The 19,270-nt window shown below is 32.4% G+C and overlaps 2 protein-coding genes across 2 annotated transcripts; both read right to left on the reverse strand.

Annotated features, from left to right (window-relative positions):
* Positions 1 to 1,251: 1,251 nt before the first annotated feature.
* On the reverse strand, positions 1,252 to 7,968 carry LOC107462608 (plant intracellular Ras-group-related LRR protein 6). The gene is made up of 21 exons (XM_052252860.1): positions 7,575 to 7,968; positions 7,432 to 7,495; positions 7,201 to 7,337; positions 6,491 to 6,577; positions 6,296 to 6,371; positions 5,797 to 5,871; positions 5,620 to 5,689; positions 5,432 to 5,509; positions 5,284 to 5,344; positions 5,071 to 5,149; positions 4,785 to 4,880; positions 4,594 to 4,649; positions 4,447 to 4,514; positions 4,293 to 4,363; positions 3,743 to 3,880; positions 3,474 to 3,578; positions 2,942 to 3,066; positions 2,720 to 2,816; positions 2,550 to 2,624; positions 2,166 to 2,221; positions 1,252 to 1,554 (listed from the first exon to the last, which is right to left on the reverse strand). Exons 1-21 carry the CDS (start codon positions 7,637 to 7,639, stop codon positions 1,479 to 1,481), a joined length of 1,755 nt encoding a protein of 584 aa, XP_052108820.1. The 5' UTR covers positions 7,640 to 7,968; the 3' UTR covers positions 1,252 to 1,478.
* Positions 7,969 to 12,876: 4,908 nt separating this feature from the next.
* Positions 12,877 to 18,070, reverse strand: LOC107462607 (sodium/calcium exchanger NCL1-like). Its single transcript, XM_016081219.3, has 9 exons — positions 17,559 to 18,070; positions 16,627 to 16,818; positions 16,323 to 16,498; positions 15,829 to 15,974; positions 15,467 to 15,728; positions 15,017 to 15,165; positions 14,594 to 14,846; positions 14,141 to 14,422; positions 12,877 to 13,285 (listed from the first exon to the last, which is right to left on the reverse strand). Exons 1-9 carry the CDS (start codon positions 18,007 to 18,009, stop codon positions 13,037 to 13,039), a joined length of 2,160 nt encoding a protein of 719 aa, XP_015936705.1. The 5' UTR covers positions 18,010 to 18,070; the 3' UTR covers positions 12,877 to 13,036.
* Positions 18,071 to 19,270: the final 1,200 nt, after the last annotated feature.

Below are 19,270 nucleotides of genomic sequence, written 5' to 3' on the forward strand. Positions count from 1 at the left end.
GAGGAGCATACTGGAAGGTCGAAAGATTGTTGAAAAAGGTCTTAATTGGGCTGTGGGTACTGGAGAGAATATCCGAACCTTTGAGGATCCTTGGCTGCCTCCTCCGTATCCTTTAATGATTTCTGACATGCCAAATAGACAAGCTATTGATGAGTTGGTTCCAAGAGTTACAGATCTAATTACTGAAGATAGGAATTGGAATCAGAATCTTATTCAAGAATTATTTCCCCAAGACGTTGCAAACAGGATTTTGTCAGTTAAAATTCAACAGAATAGGGACAAATTGCAATGGGATTTGAACAAATCCAAACAATATGATACAGCTTCAGGTTACAGAATTGGCTATTTATTTTACCATCTGCCTCTGGAGCTTTGCCCTAATTATATGCAACAGAAAAAGCCGTGGATTGATCTATGGAAGTTGAACTTGCCTCACAAAATTAAGCTATTTATCTGGAAAGCTCTCCATGGCCGGCTCCCGGTGCTTGCTCAGATTCATCACCGCATCCATCTATATCACCAATATGCCCCTGCTGTCATGAAGCCACCGAAACAGTCACTCATTGTTTGATCGATTGCTCTAGAATTAAAGATGTATGGTTTCAGAGTTATCTTCGTGACTGTCTTCCCCCTCAGAGTCCTAACGACTTTTGGACACGGTGGATTGCATCAACAGAGATGCTTAACCTGTTGAAGAATGATGACCGTAATCCTCAATTGCTTGCCATCATTTGCTGGAACTGTTGGAAAGCTCGCAACCAGTTGATTTTTGAAGGTTCTACTTCAATGCCGTCTGCCATTCTAGCAAGCTCTGTCAAGTTGCTCCGTGAAATCTAAAGAACTCCCAGTTTAAGTCGTCATCTCCATGAGGCAAGCTCTTAGTTGCATTCAATTTGATTTATCATTCTTTCTTCTTTAAGATTTTTTTCGTTTTTCGACCTTGCACCGTTGGATGATTACCTTCAGTGTAGTGTTTTTGGAAAATCCCCACCTTTCATTATGCTGTCCTGCTTTTGGACATCTTTGTATTTCATTTTTCAATAATTAATGAAATATAACCTACTATCTTTGGAAAAAAAAAAAGGAATATATCTCATGTATCTATATTATAATATATTAAAAAATACATTATGTTAGAGAAATAACTACTTATAGGAATGAATAATAATTAATTAATAAATACTTGTAGGATTGATTTTTTTTCTCTCTAATTTTTGGTTTAACAAATTCTTTTAAGAACAAGAAACGTAATTTAAATGTAACGAATTATCTGTAAGCTCATATGGCACAAACTGCAGTATTTATTTTACAACAGAAGTCAACTATTCTACAACTTTTTCCTCCCACAAAAATAAAGTCAAACACATATAAATTACTTTTACGAGTTATACAACAAACAGTCAAACATATACCCTGGCCGGAAAAAAGTCCCAAAGGTAGAAGCACACTCAAAACCAAAAATAAATTAAATAATAAAATTATTGCTCCGGTAGTTTGTCCTTCAAATAATTCAGAACAGCTTTAGTTCCTTTATCCAAGACAGTCCTCCGAATGCTGAAACAAGTTCAGAAAATTTATTAATACAGGATATGATCTACCATACATTAATAATGCACAAGTATAACTGGATAATTATATGCTTTGATCAAGCTAACCCATTCATATTATTAACTTCTTCCTCTTCTTTTATCTTTTTCCTTTGGCATGTTATTAATCAGAGTAGCCACTGGCCAACCGTTGCTGTCCCGTTTTGAGAAACCAAAAATCACATTTTAAAAAAGAAAAAGAAAAAGAGAAAAGATCTTAAACATTTCATTAATCAAGGTTATTGATTCAATTTGGATTTAACGCATTCTATATCTCCTCGCGTGTCTGCTTTTCTAGAACGCATGGCATTCTTCTGCCTTATGAAGAAGTAAATTTGGTCAAGTAAAATCTAATCTTTCAAACCATATAAAAGCATAATAAAATTTGTATAATTGAAGCTCCATCCACTTAAGGAGTATCATACTTCTTGACAGTGATTTTTTGAGTAAACCACTATGCATTCGATAGTCAATTACATAAAAAGATGTGAAAATCATTTATAGAATCTTGAAAATTGTGAAAAAAAAATCTATATTTTGTGAAAGCATATGAAAAAGGTTGGGCTACAAGAAAGTTACCTTCTGAGTGGATTCCCATCAAGTCTCAATGCTTGAAGGCTTGGCTCCAGCAAACCCTGATCAAATCAATTTCCCAAAATAATGTAATGAATTGTGGACAAGCCATGAGTTTCACAAATGCTGATGTTCAAAATGATATATTTATTTTCATTGTTTTTATGTTACAATATAGCAGACACCAGTCATACCACCCAGAGATGAAAAGCATGATTGTTTCTGTATTTATCTTATCTTTTCTGGCTATTAGTTTTACATGCCCAACATTCAGGTTTCAAGAAATTCCTCAGTTTTCAGTTGTGTGAATGAACTACTACAGTTGCAATAAAGATATGAAATTAAGTCAACTAAATGAAAAACCAGCAAGAACCAGTATTTGTTTCTCACCAGCTCAGGTGGAAGGGCTGAGATGTTGTTATCAGATAAATCAAGCTCCTTGAGAGAAGTGAGATCTTTTATCCCCTGAAAGAAAGGAGAAAAAATGAAAAAAAAAATGATATGTATAGAAATTAGAAATGCCTGCTTCTTGTTCTCTATGCAGAGAAAAAAAAAATTACCACAGGAATTGACTGAAGGGAATTCTGTTTCAAATCAAGGATCTGTAGTTGATGCAACTTCAGTATATCTGATGGGAACTCACTGAGCTGCATTCTCCTGTTATTTTGTGGTATGAAAGTTAATCATAAGATCCCAAAAATATAAAGTTATTTGAAAGTGAAATTATGTACATATGATAGTCTAATTGATCTTATGCAAATCATAAGATTCAAATAACCAACCTCAGGTAAAGCTCTTGAAGGTGTGTCAAACAAGAAAATGAAGGTCCATAAACTAATGAAGCTGCATTACCACTGAGATCCAGGATCTGAAGCATAGGCACCGCTTCAAAACCATCTGATGGTATCTATAATCAAATTGCAGACTTGGGTCAGGATATTAGTCTTCTAATTGGAATTTTAAACAGAGAATAAATCATATGCACACAAAAGTTTATTTCACATACAGCAGGTCACCGACACAGTTTAATACCAGAGGAAAACATTAACTTAGAAATGACCGACTATAAAGGAACAAAAACATACTGTCTTACTTTCTAATTTATCTTATCTGTAGGCAGAGAAATGCAGAATACCAAAATAGTAATTGCCACCAGTGAGAGACAAAATTATTTATACATATTTTTCTATTGGAAAAACCATCTTAATAACTTCTAAGGCATTACTTTTTGCAATGGTTATATAGACATGTTGATATCATTATTCATTTCACGGGATAAAAGAAGAGAAAAGCTCCCAAATCATTAGTCATTACCTGCCTCAGAGGATTGTTGTCCAGCTTCAGACATGACAAACTAGAAAGTGACTTAAGAATTGAACCTGGCCAGTCTTTAATTTGATTCTTAGATAAAATCAATGTCTGAAAAGTGCAAAAGTATACATATGAATTAGTATGAAAATTTCAAATCTGCTTTAATGCAATTTGTAACCATTTATTCAATCACATCATGACTCAAACAACATGCTAACCCAGAATCTCAAAGCAACATCTTACAGGAAATACAAACAGAAGAAAAAGTTAACCTGGAGGGATACACAAGAAGAAAGCTCAACAGGCAACTCCTGGATGGAGTTTTTGGAAAGGTCAAGTTTCATGACTTCCCCTGATTCCCATACTTCTGGTGGAACTGAATTCAACCCCAGTCCTTCCATTGGAAGTTCCTGACACAATTTAAAAACATAACTGCAATTGTTACAACATTCCTTTCTAGAAAAATAAATTTTACTAAAACTAAAAACACTATATAACAGAAGTGTCTGCAGTAATTTTAAGAATATCAATCTCAGGCAAGTATCAACATGATAACTTCAAAATGAACCGGTTGTTATAGTCACTTGGTAATCAACTTAGATGTTATATAATGGATGTATAACATAATCAATTGTGTTAATTTTGTTCTAAACAAAATCTTAAATTGATACACCAGTCAAATCAAATTTTACTCGAATTGTTTCGCTTTTGTGCAATTAATCATATATGGCTACTGAGTGCTGACAATGGTAATTGTATGCTGTATATATATATATATATATATACATATAGAAATCTTTTCCTTTACAAAAGATGCAACACCTTTGAAGTGATAGACAGCCGGGTAGCCATTGCAATTACTTCATCTTTTTCTGTGATTACTGCTCCAGAATCTAGACAATAATTTCAAAGTATTATAAGTATGATAAGTTTCAGGTTCAGGCATAAGTTATATGCGTTTAACAGTTTAACATACCTTCAGCTTCAGAAAGTCTACTTCGGAGATATTTGAGTAATGCTTGTGTAGGTCCATTGACTAATGAGCTGTGTGAAAAAGAAATAGTTGAAAACAATTTAAAAATACATATACTGACTATACAAAGCACCAATCCTTTTTCTGTACCTTCGGAGAGTCCGCAAAGGATTTCCAGTAAGCAAAAGTTTCCTCAAGGTGGTCATCTTACCTAAACAGAAAAGACCAAGCACTTATTTCATGTTAGATTATTTCTGTGTTACTCTCTAACACTTCAACATAGAAATAGCCAAACAGCATCATGCTGAAAGGAGGTTATTAAAATACCAAAACTTGCTGACCTTACCAATTTCAGCGGGTAACCCACTCAATGAATTGTTTGAAAGATCCAACACAAGAAGATTCAATTTGCATGCCTCCACTGGATACTCTTTCAGCTGCAATTGCGAAAAATAGTAGGTTTTTAAGTTAGCAATCTAAAGCAAAGGGAGAAGAAAATGAAAAAAAAAAATTATAGCATGTGCTAGTTATTGCTATTTTTTCAAGAAAATTATATGAACATAGGAGCCCTCATCTAACGTACTAAATTATAATGTAACTACAAAATACCCTTTCAATCCTAGCTACCTGGTTAGAGTGAAGATCTAAAGTCCCTAGGTGAGAAAGTGCCCCAATCTCCATAGGTACTGTAGAAAGGTTGTTATTCCTAGATAAGGTTTGGAAAAGGAAAGCACAATATGTATCAGACATGCGGAAGTTTTGAGCAGAAGAAAACCAAGTGCTCAGCATGCTTTTTTTTAATAATATGAAGACTTGCATATTAATAGGTTAGAATTTGACCCCAAATAAATCTCAGCAAGTGAATGACAACCCATGATTGATGAAGGGATTGACGAGATTCCTGCACAACACATAGACACGCTAGATTTAAGACAAGATGAAGAAAGGAGAAACAAAAAACCATTGACCCTTTGTTCAAAGAGCTCACTGTTTTGGTGGAGATCAAGACGAATTAGACGTGAAAGGCCTCCAATGCTGTCTGGTATGCCATTCAACAAGTTTTTTGCTGCAGTAGTGGTAACAATGGAAAAAATTGGTGAGTTGACATGTAGGAATAAAAATAATAAATTGATAGCAAAGCAGCATATGTGTGTATTTAGAGAAGAAAAGCCCTACATGCATTGAATTCAGTAAGCATGGCCCATGATGAAAAGAGATTTTCAGATATCTCTGTTAACTTGTTTCCCTGGAGAGAAGAAAGAGGTTATAATGAAGGCACTGGTTAATAAAACCTTAACCTCTCAAAATTTTTGTTGTCATTTAATACACCAAATTTTTTATACAAGTGCCTACCTCCATATCTAGCTTGGACAATTTGGAACAATTTGCTAAATCTTCTGGCAAGCTTGCAATAAGATTGTTTGATCCCTGGAAAGAAGAGTATCATAAACTCCATGTCATCAAAGAGCATGAGGATGCCAAAATTGCACTAACTTTGGTAGATTAGTGCAATGCTGTTGTTACTACATTAAAAGTTCCATCTTCAATCATACACCCAAAATACCATACTGTTCTTAACTCTTTAAATTACAGCATGTACAGAAATCTCATGGTTTTTTCATTGTTAACAGTCAGTGTATGCTTTTAAAATTCAATACACACAAACATGCACTCACAGAAACGGAGTCCAATTATAAAAATCAAGAAAGATAAAGCCAACAATATTCCAAGTTTGAATTCACAATAACCATAATTTAGGCAATCCATCTTTCATGTTGGACCCAAGTAGCATAACCTAACCATCCAACTTAGATCCACATTTAGTTTCAGCAATTAGCAACATGACAATTACCTTTAGGTCGGACAATTCTAAGCATCTGCCAAGTGAGCTTGGAAGTTCCTTGAGCTGATTGTTTGAACAATCAAGCCTAAAAAGAATCATACAAAAAGATTACTGATTCTTGTAACAAAGGTAGATCAATTACAAAGGAGAATCACAGGATGTGAACACTTTCATTTCTGCATAAGGAAAATGAACACAACGTACTTAACAAGTGATGTTGCTGAGCCAATTTCCTCTGGTATTTTAGATATCAAATTGAATGAAACATCCAACAGCTTCAACTGGGGCAGCCTGTCAATCAGAAACAACAGACAAGTTTGGAACTTGAAAATTGCAGATGCCTGCAACGATCTTAACCAAAAACAACTAAAGAGAAGGTATCCACCTACTCTAGGAGTAAGTCTTGTTACATATGGAATAACTGTAATTAAATATTCAATACTATCACTCTATGTGTACATTGTATTTATGATTAAGCATACAAAATTTTAAATTAAAAAATATTAGGTGAAACAGCCATACATTCTAATCTAATAATAGATATTTACTTAAACTTTCAAAAATGTTCCATGTCAAAACCTCAAAACAAAGTGCCACAATGAAGTATCCCCTGTTCAACTGATATCTATCACTATCACCTTCCGATACCTCCTTGGATCCATTTTGGATTATTTCATGCACTACTTGATCCCGTGACAATGACATGTAAAGAAGAACATTCAGAGTAATAAATCACTTTAAGTCATGAGATTCCATATGAGCTATATATTTACTGATCAACCACCAAATCGTCGCCGAATCAACTAAATTGATTTAATGCCCATATAAACTAAAACACTATTCAAGGTAAAGTAAATATGGCAAGAGATTTCCTCGCAAATAACTAAGAAATGAAGAGATTTGTAAGAACTCACTCTCCGATAGCAGCCGGGAGCTCAGAAAGCCTGTTGTGGCTAAGATTCAAGACAGCAAGGCAAGGCAAGTTGCGAATATCATCCTTCAAAGATTCAATGCTATTGTGAGCCAAAATCAGCTTCTGAAGCTCCACAGCCTGTAACAAAAACAACAAGAACAATGTATAAAACAGATTGCAAAGCTTCATTCACAATCCAATGAGAGAGAGAGAGAGGTGTTAGTGGTGCTACCTCCCACCACTTGTCGTCGCCGCCGAGGCCGTCGAGATTGCGATACACCTCATCGGGAACGTGTCTGCAATAATCGCGAAATCAATGAATGAATAAATGAATGGATAGAATTGGGAAATGGAGTGAGGGAGTGAGTTAGTTACCGGAGGTTGCGATTTGAGAGGTTGAGGGAACCGGAGGCACGCGCCGCCCTCAGAACCCGATCCATTAATGATCCTATCCAATGTTTTCAGATCCGATCCACATAAAAAAAAAAGGATTATATTATATGTTAGGTTGAAGAGTGATATCGACGGTTTCACAGTCACTGCTCGCTACTCATTACTCAGCTTCACCATCACCATCACCATCACCATCACCGTCACCGTCACCCTAAGTCCGTAACCTTCACCATTCTGCTGCTACAAACAAGATGCAATCTTCGCTCTTCACTCTACTTACTAAATTCCAAAATTTCAAACTACAAAGTAATTATAATTAAAATTGAAATAACAGCTATTAAAATCAAACCGGCGATCAATCGAACCAAATTACTGGGTCATTGAAAATAAGCTAAATAATATATAATATATAGTATATAGTATATTTTATACAAATATATATTTTTTTAACATTTGTTTTCATGGACGTGCAGAAAAGCGGGAGATGTAAGAGCAAGTCCAATGGTAAATTAAAATGGAGTCTCATTTATTATTGGTATTTGTTTTTAATAAATTTATTGGTACAATAAAAATAAGATAAAGTATATTTTGGCAAAAAATTTTAAAAATATCCTGCTAAGTTTTATTTTATTTTATTTTAATTTTATTTTAAAAGTTTTTAATTTGTATTAAATATATTTTTGATGGCTAAATTTTTAAAAAATTTAAGATCAATCTAACAATAATACATGAAAATTATGTTTGATTTGCTTGTGTTGAGGGGTTATTTTTATGAAATTGTTGTTGAATCGGTCTTAAATTTTTTGAACAATTAGCCGTCAGGAATATATTTGATGCAAATCGAAAATTTGCAATCAATAAATTTGTTGGTATCTAAGGAGAGATTAGAGCTTCTTCCTGAATCTTAGTCAAATTTAATAGTATTAAAATCGCTGCCTATACACCAAGACCCAATTATAAGGTTAGCAAGTTCCTCTAACATAGACCAAAGATCCCTTCTGATAGTTGGGTTAGGGCTGCCATATATAGCCATGAGGAACCAAGGTCCCTCTTTATTCCAAGAGACCTTGTAATAGATTAGTTGCTTGTAAATGCGTAGCATTTGGACATTCCAGACATCTTTGTCTAGAGGTACCAAATACCTCGAGAGAATTATTCTGCCTCACTGATGGTCCAAATGTTAAAATTAAATATTTTAATATTTTTCTATTTTAGAACCTGAAATGTGGGCTTTAAATAAGCAAATAAGCAAAGTATGATATCTAAAGCTCATATCTCTAATAATGGTAGAGAAACTTTTAGCTGAAGCTCCTCTACTATTTCACCGTAAAATATTTCTACTAATCATTTTGATAAAAAAAATAATACGGAGGCATAAAGCCTTAGCAATTCGATGATCCTTCTGTAGTCCTCATAAGGTCAGCAAACCCTGTCACCATATAGTTACTTGGTTGATTTTCCACCATATGTTCAGATCCTGAATTGTTATGATAGGAAAGGTCTCCTGGATCGAAAGAGTGATTTGTGATAGGTTGAGGATCAACTCTCGAAGAGGATGAAACTGCTTGAGGTGTCATTCTTTCTTCGAAAATAATACTTTGAACTTCTCCGGCAATGGATACATACCCTCCCTTTTTGTGGACTTTTGCTTGTTCTTTTAGCATGTAGCTAAAACTCCTCCAATAGTCTTGATGATCACTTTGTTTACCTATTTTTTATTGTTGAACTATCTCCTATGAGGTTGTGACTATGTTTGAGCTGGCCTTAGAGTGGTTAACATGATTTTTTCCTTTTGAAGTAATTGGTGTATTCTTCTTAGACTAATTTGCTAATTTCTCGCCACTTTAACTTGTGACAGGTTACTAATTTTTTTATTTTTGGACGTTGGAAATACGGTCCTGATTTGTTCCAGATTTTTTACCTTGATTCTTCGATATTTTTTTTCCTTTCATGGAGGGATTATTGTTGTTTCTTAGGGGTGAGCACGGGTAGCGAGTACCCGATTACCCGTTCGAATTCAAACTGAATCAATTAAATTGGTTTTAGAACCAACGGATAATCGGGTCCAACTCGAACCAAATCGATGACTTTTGTTAGTGATTGGTTCGAGTATCGATTTTGGGGGTACGGAACCCAAACCAACCCGCGAATCTGATCATCGTGATAAAGTTATACCTAAGAGCCGTTAGATGAAAATTTAGTCAAATCAGTCAAATCATCTAACAGCTCTCAGGTATCAACTTCACGTGAAGTCGACTGCACCTGAGTTTCCACCTTACTATTAATATGTTTGGATTTTAATGAGTTTAGTTTTTAATGTATTTAGTGTTTAGATTATTTATATTGATGTTACATTTTATTATACTTGTTGAATTTTTAAGATAAAAATTTGATTTTTTTTATGAATTTCAAAATTATCAGATACCCAATTACCCGAATCGATCCAATCCATTCTTAATCGGTTTGGTTTGGTTCGGATACATGTACAAAAAAACATAAATCCGAATCAAACCGAATCAATTATATTTTAATCGATTCGGTTTTAATTTCACCTTGAACCCGAACCAAATTGATCCGTGCTCACCCCTATTGTTTCTGCTATGATTCATTTGGTTTGGTTGGTATTTTCTTCCTTTAAATCAGATAACACATTAAAGTGAGATGGTTGATCTGTTGCATATTCTTCCTTTTTTGGCTCCTGATTTAATTGCTTACCTCTTCTAGTATTTTTCCTAACCACCATCCAGAAACCAAAAGGAGAACATTGTTGCTGATCCTCAATTGCCATGAATTGTGGTGTATCTTTGCTAATATCTTGGCCATTACTTTCCTGATTTGCAGCGAGATTATCGTTCTCTACCAACTCTTCCCCTTTCTGACTTTGATTTTGATCCTCCTTGGCATGTGGCTATTCTAGCCGGTTGCTGGTGGAGTATTCTGGTGGGTCTGTGGGTTGACTTTCTGGTACAGAGACTGCATTTGTGCCCGATATACTCAACTCTGGGCAATCGTTCTTTCTGTGGCCATATCTCCCACAGTTAAAACAGATTAGATGAAGACCTTCATATTCCAGGTCAAAGTCCTTACCTGAAGCAAAGAAAGAAGGAACTAGTTGCTGCCTAAGGTCCACCTCAACACAAATTCGAGCGAATTTTTTTCTGGAGTGTATAGACGTATGGCCGTCGATTTTCAGCATAATGCCTAGAGAGTTACCCACTTTCCATAGAAAATATTTATTGTAGAGTTTTGCTGGTAGGTTTGGAATGCGAACCCAAACAGCTACCTTTTGGATTCCCATCTCATGAGGGAAGAACAGAGGTCTCCACCTTTGGACTAAAAGATAGTGATCAGCAATCATCGAAGGCCCTTTAAAGAGAGCGTAAGCATAGTCCTCATGAGCATAGAAACGAATTAAGAAAAAGTTTTCTTCCAGATCTGTTACGTTGATGGTGCCTTACTTTGCCCATCTTCTGGTTACCCATCTCTCCATGAAAGGGAGACTGATTTTTTTGCCCAGCGATTTGAGAAAATTTTCATGGCCTGCACCATTCATCGTATTTCTTTAGGGACACTTCGATAATAGGTTTGGGATTGAAGGGAGCTAAGGTTCCTCTTTAAATCTGTCCTTCTCGAAATCAGATTCATAATTTTCAGAAACCATCTGAACAATTTTTTCAAGATTCAAGCAGTCTCCATGCCGTTAGTCATCACCATATCCTTATGAGAAGCTTTAGTATTCTTATTTTGATCATTTGATTTATTAAAGGCCTTTAAATTCTCTGCCGTTTCTATTTGCACACTCTCCATAGTAGAGTCTTCCTCTAAGATTATTTCGATTACTTCTTCTATAGGAGCACCCTCCTCTTCATTTTTTTAGTACTCCTATTTTTTAGGTTCTCCTTCTCTTGTTAGTGCTTCTCAAATTCGTTCAGAGAATTTTCAGTACGCATAATGTTTTTTAAAAATTGATGTAAATATAGTTTTTAAATGAAAGATAGATGTTTTAGAAATAAATACCATTAAACTAATGTAACAATGACAAATTATTATGTGGTAATCCTTTTTCTTTGAACATCTAATAAGAAGGAGCATTAATTTATTTTGATAAAATAACATTAATATAAGAGTAATTATTTAAATTATTCTCTAAAGATTAAAAAAAATTTACATAAATCAATTCTCAAAGTTTTATTTCAGTAAACAATAAATTAGTTTTCAGTTTATTTTTTGGCAGAATAATTACCCAAATTAATTTTCAAAAATTTTTAAAATAGACATTTTAGTCCCAAAAAAATTAATACATAGATTAATCTCCAATGTTTTTTTTCCGTCAAATATAACAATTTTCCGTCCAAAAAAGTAAAATAAATTATTATTATTATTAACATCATCATTAATTACACAATAATACTATACCATAACTTTTTGTATTTTTTGGATAAAAATAATGATAAAATTATTATGTATATAATAATAATAATAATAATAATAATAATAATAATAATAATAATAATAATAATATTCAATAAAATTATTAGAGATTATTCTACAAAAAAATGTAAGATTGAAATCATTTGATATTTTTGTATTTAATATAATCAAAAGATGTCATATTTTAAAAACATATTTTTATTAAAAGAAAATATTTTAATTTGGATTTCAAAGCATCATTATTTACCTTAATTGTTTTTAACGAAAAGAGTGTATTAATATGCTAGCGTTATCGTCCACATACATAAAACTAAGTTAATAATAATAAATGTCGACATATAGTAAAAGTAAAATGGATAAGGATTGGTATGTCTGATAGAGAAAAACGTTGGAATTGATCTGTGTATTAATTTTACCAGGACTAAAATGTCCGATTTTAAAATTTTTAGGAACTAATCTAAGTAATTATTCTGCCAGAAAATAAACTGGAGACTGATTTGTCTGTTGAGATAAAATATTAAAAATTGAGTTATGTATTAATTTTATGTGAAAATTAAAATATCCACTTTTAAAAATCTTTAGATATTGATTTAATTAATTTTTCATATAAAGACTTCGAGAAAGATGACCATTTGAAGCCAATTATTAGTTATCATTCGAATCTATTTAAGCATCTCGTTTTGCAAGGAATTCAATCATATCATCTACATTTCTTTTTATCAGATTAAATCGTACCGTATAAGATTATAATCATATTTTTTTGCATGATCTAATACTATTTTCCAATTCTTAGCCACATTTATTAGCTCTGCACAATATGATATTATGTGATTGTCTTTTAATACAAAGCTACTTTAATCTCAAATTTAATATATATATTAAATTAGATAAACGAATCGAACATGCATTGTGTGATACATTTGACAATTCATTCCACTTAATAATACTTGCTCACGAAACCATAGTCAGATAGTTTAGTTGGTCTCACTCCCTAGACTCTAATAGTTCGTTCACTAAACATAGTTGAAGATATCTTTGAGAACAAAAACAAAGAGCAATGATATGAGGTATAAAAGATATGCGGGGATTGATGTCCAAAGAGGGAAAGTGTGGCGGAAACTAGCAGCAATCCCCATGACGGCACAACCAATGGCCACAACAAGAACATCTGCTGAGAATTCCCAAGTAATGTCCCTCACATATATCAGAATAGATATCACCACAAATCCAAGAATGTTGTTCATGAACACTGCTCCATATATCTGCATCCATTTACCCGAATTTCTAATATAAATATCTAGAATTAATAGTTAAATTAGTCTCTAAAAAATAAGATATTCTTTAAATTTGTCCATGAAAGATTTTTTTTAATTAAATTAGTCATTCAAAAATTACGAATTAATCACATCTGTTTTCCAATTTTCTTCAAAGATTGATAATATATAATACCTGATATGTCTAATTGGATATCGATCAAATATGTTTATAAAAATTTATTAATTTAGTCATTTTTCTCGATTACAAAAATCTTATTCTTAATATGACCTAGTGACTAAAGTGATAGATTTTCGTAAACATATTTAGTTAATGTCTAATTGACATGTTATGTGTCATGTATGCTATCAATTAACATTTAATATCATCAATAGTTGACGAAAATTATGAGTTGAGTAACGGAAAGACAGATGTGATTAATTTGTAATCTTTGAAAAATCAATTTGATTGAAAAAAAATTTTAAAGACAAATTTAAAGAATGCATTTTTTTTTGGACTAATTTGACTATTAACCTTAACTATCTGGTTATAAGTGTGTATTTACCATTTTGACTAGTTCACATTTATTGTGAATGATAAAAAAGCAAAAATATTTGAGAGACAAAAAAAAATAATAATAAGTGCAAAAGTTTAAAGTTATTTTGTCTTACATTCTTTAGTCATCGCTTATCTTATTTTATATTTCTTTAATTACTCTTGGAATATTGAATAATATTAATGTAATAAGTGTGTGATTATGGATATTACATGCATAAAATTAAGAATATTAAATCAAATAAAATAATTTTAAATTATTATCTTTCCAAAAAACTTGGGATAAACGGTATAAGAATATTACTAACCTCATATATTGTTTGCGAAGTGTTACTACTCTTCTTATGGCTAGCTTCTCTGATTGCAGACGTTGCTTCTCTAAAATTTGTAGCCAAAGGTACTAAAATAAATGAGATGAAAAAAGAAGAAATCCCTGCTTCTTGGGAGAAGTTCTGAACACTTGCTATTAGAGGCTCTGCAAGAAGGGACAACATGGTAATTCCCAACACCACATATCCTATTGCCTCCATCCATGCAGATATTCCTTTGCTTTGGTTCTGTTCCATAACCTTCTCAACATCTTCCCAAGTCTAATCCACAATCATTTCGGAATGGTTAAACGTTTTTGCCAATAAAAAATTGCTGGACAACTAAACTCTCAAACTAGTCAAAATGTGAGATTAGTGCTTGTATTGAGTTTAAGTAACAAGAACAAAGAAATTAGAATGGTTTTAACAGAATGAAAGGAAGAGTGAAAATACTTGATGGGTTCCATGAGATGAAGATTTTGAGTGAGCAGTTTGGCTGGAATTGGAGTTTATCCATTTTGTAAAACCATCAACAAATTCCTCCTTACTGATTTCATTGTCTCTATTAATATCAAGATCTTGGACTAGTTTTGTAACTGCCTCCTCCACGTCCACCACATGACTAAAGTGAATGTTCTTCACCATTCTTTCCAACTCAGATCTCGAAACATGGTTATCCCCATTGCAATCAACTTCCTCAAATAGCCTGTTGTAGTTTGAATCAATTTGGAATTTTAGTTTTTCAGTTTTTGTCTTGCACACATGAAGTGAAAATACAACAAATTACAGTATACAATCTCTTCCGTCTAGAATAACCGTCAAGCGACGGGTTATTCTTAGACGAAAAGTATATGCCAAACAATTGCAGAAACTGACCTTCTGATAGCTGCTTTATCAGCTGTGCCTTCATCATTTAGGAGTCTGCCAACCACATCATTCTGAACATGCTTTAAGACTTCTGATATAAGATGTCCCTTTAATTCTCTTTCCTTTCTCACATGTTCAATCCATGGCTTGATAAATGTCTATTCAGAATATTATAAGGATATGCATAGTTAGCAGGATACACCAATGGAAGGAAAGGAAAATTAATAAAAACATGATATCTACAATTTTGCATTTTCAACTTCACCTGAAGTTGATCGTTAAATAATTTGACTGATTTGACTAAATTTTCATTTAACGGTTCCAATTATCAACTTTACATAATTGACTGCACCTGAGATTCCACATAATCCGAAAGATTCTAGAAGTAACTTTCTGTGTTGTCTCTAAAAAAAACAGAGGACAAAATAGTAATATGTCAAATTTAGCATTATGCATTACCTGATACACTTTGTTGAGTGATTCTTTTGGGAGGTATTGTCTATCCAAAGCATGTTTTGTTTGGTTAATGTATTCTGTCAAGCCACTCACAAATTCTTCCTTGGTTATAATTTGGTCACCATTTCTGTCAAAAATCTTCAACATGTCTGCTATCTGTTCTTCTTTGATGTTTGTGTCTGTTAATTTGTTCTTGAGCAGTAAGTCTTTTACTTCTGATGCTGATAAATCCTTGCCCCCATGCTGACTAATTTCATGGTATAGCCTGCATAATCAAGAAGATAGTTACAAAAGTAATTCTGTTATGATATGTATAGATGCTAATCAAATTGATTCAAGAAACTGTTCCCTGAGATCTGACTCACCCACTTATGGCAGTTACATTGGGAGTGCCATCCTCGGCCAGAATCTTTTGTAGAGTTTGCTTCTCCACGCGTTCCAAAATCCTTAATATTAGATCATCATGTTTTACGTACTCTAATCTTGTTTTCTCTATGTGAGGTTTGAATATCTGCAGAAAATGTAGAAAGTATTTAATTTTCATGACAGTATATATAAGTAAAAGAGTTTTACATACTCATTTAACAGTATATTGCTACATCAACAAAAATAATTAATTTTTAAATTTATTATTTAAAAAATTATCTAAATACATAAATTTAATTAGATAATTATATACTGTCATTATATTAAAATTAAAATCATATAAAAAATATCTCGTCCATGTTACTATCAACAAAAATATTTAACTTAAAGGACTATTTGATTGACAATGTAAAACTCATTCTGGTAATTCACAATGATAAAGTGATTTTAAGGAGGTAGTCTAAAGGCTAATAGAAAATGTTGGATGAGAAACCTGGTAAATGAAGTATGAGATTAGAAAGATGATAGCTATGGTAAGAGCAACTATCAAGGTCACATAGTGTGAGGTGTGGAACAAGTTGGGAATCTGCATTATGAAGAGTGGAATAACTGATAACGTCATGATTCTTGCCATCTTTCTAGTCTCTACGTCCATACTGATTCCATAACCTATGTAATTCTTTTATGTCAATTTATGTAACTCCAAAGGAGAAGAAATTGTTCTGTTTTTTCTGTTATAAGACAAAATAACAAACATTATGAACTAAAAAGAACTCTGAAAATAACCAAGATGATACCAGTCAATGAATTTTTTATCCTTTCCGTTGTTGAAATCGTTCCATCAAAGTCATTCTTCATCTTTTGCTTTCCAATGATGACACAGGTTCCCCACACAAGAGTGAGAAGCAAAATGGAGGAACCAGCCAACAAGCCAACTCCAGTTGAAGCAGACTCTTGTGCACTCTCCTTATCACTTGAAAGCCCAGTCACTTATATAAAGAAACATAATCCACACAAAAAAATGAAGATTAGCTAAGTACTGCATTGAAAGATACAATAATTATATATCTAACAGGCTTCTTCGTATATAATTATTTATAGTCCGATTTTGTAAATATTTTAGGAGGTAAGAAAAATGTTAGAAGGTCATTAGAATTTATTGTTTTTAGTCATTATTTAGCCATCAACTCAATTCTTATATTTTAGTTCTTTTAGTATAATAATCTAATAATATATATATTTTTTTAAAGTAAAAAAAGCTCAACACAACATGATAGAGTAACAAAGTAAATAACAACTGGCTACTCAATCATAAAACAATTTCTAGTTATCTTCGGCATAGCCATTAACAACCAAAAGATTCACCACCACTCCACTCATCAGCTAGCAAAAAGGACCTGTTTATGATTTTCACCACGCTTGAGCCTTGATTCCTCAAAAGTCTATCATTGCGATCTATCCAAGTTGTCCAGATAACAGCAAAGAAGCCAGGCAACCACCTCTAATATATTTTATCGCATAATTTTAAACATTAATAGCTAACTGATGGTTAAAAATAATAAATTTTGATGGTCTTCTAACATTCATCAGATAATAAAAATCGAACTATAAAATCTTTTAGTACCAGAATTTTGATAATTAAATGCCAAAATCTGAAATCACATAAATTTATATATCTAACCGTTCCAAATAAAGAAACATACATGAATTAAAAGGAAGAAAATCATACCAAGAAGAATCAAGGACTCAGGAAGTGCACCAAGGATATCAAAGGCACTAGCACCAAAGACACCAGGTCCAAGAATCTTGAAGATTTGTTCACCACCAGCAGCCAAGTATGATTCACCATGGAACAACAAGTACTCATACACCAATATCAGGAACAAGTGGCCAAAAATGTTGTTGGAACATGGCAAGAACCCATACATTTGTTTGCAGTACTTCCCTGAAGGAGGAGGCTCAACAACAGAAACCTCAAATTGTTGGTGTTTGAGGTGTAAGTAATTAGTGTTTGCATGTTGAGGATGAACATGATGATCAAGAACTCCATCAGAGACCAATAATAACCCATCAGAGGGATTGTTGTTATTAGTGTTAAGAGTGCGGCATTCAACAACATGATGATCAAGTGTTACAGTTACAAAAATAATAAGAACAACTTTTGAAATAATGCTTCTCATTTTCTTAATGTAGAACAGAGTGAGGACTAAGAGAAAATTAAAATTGTGGTTGGATTGACAAATAAAAGATAAGAATGGCTGCACTATATTATTATTATGTTCAGTTCTTCAATTTATTGAGTCTTCTTTTTTAATTGTGTGCCAGTTGTTGTTGAGCATCTCCATTTATTTATTTACATTAAAAAACTGAGGATTCCCTCAAGACCTTGGAGTTGGAAAAGCGAGGAAAAAGGAGAGGACATACAATTTTCATAAAGATGATTATATTGATAAAAAAAAGAATAATCAATGTGCACTTGTGACATTTCTTTTATAAGAAATTGTACCACTAGTTTTGAATTTTGATAAGATATTACTACGGAGTATTAGTATTTGCATTGTCAACTAATGTCAAGCATCATATAGCATTATAATATGGGAAAATTTTAAAATATTCTAAAAATACCAGTTTTAGCTATTGATCTTAATCATGAAATTATATATTATTTATATATAATTAAAATTAACGGATAAAATTGCATAATATATCTGAAACTCTTCCTATAATATAATGATTGTTTGCGACTTTGCCGTATTATCACTTTGGCTATTAAATACTAGGGGTGAAAATATAGGCCAAGTTTTATTTTTAATAAGATTGATATGTAATGTAGTTAATTAGTCTAAACATAATTTATTAATTATAAACAAATTTTCAAGTACTAAATCTAAACTTAGTGTATTATTAAATTTGGTTTGGTTTAAAACTTGTCATAAAGTTTGATATTTTTTAAAAAGTATTTTTTATTACAAAAAAACTACTTATATGCAATATTTACAAATAATATCTAAATTTTTAAAGGAATTAAAATATGCAAAAATATACTTAGAATAAAGTATAACATAATTAAAAAATTTAATAATTTTTATAATTATGAAAAAAAATGTATATTTATTTATATATTAATAGGTTTAGATAGGCTTAACAGGTCAATTAAGTTAATTTGTTAGTTTGATTCTAATTTGTCAGTTTGATTCTAATTTATTGTTGAGTTAAATTAATTGATGATGACAAACATTATTTTATTGGGCTAATTATCCAATTAGCATTGATTATTTCTGATTAAATGTTGCAGGCCAAAATTCATTGTAGCAGCAGCCCAACATGGAACAAGCTGAATCTATCTTTGTGGGCAACAATTTCAAACAAAGCCCAATTGCAAATAACAAAGAAATCAAAGTAACCCAAGTCCGAATTCATCTCTCAAGCCAATCCTTCCAA

The sequence above is a fragment of the Arachis duranensis genome, chromosome 8 (assembly GCF_000817695.3).
Source record: "Arachis duranensis cultivar V14167 chromosome 8, aradu.V14167.gnm2.J7QH, whole genome shotgun sequence".
Taxonomy (NCBI): Eukaryota; Viridiplantae; Streptophyta; class Magnoliopsida; order Fabales; family Fabaceae; genus Arachis; species Arachis duranensis.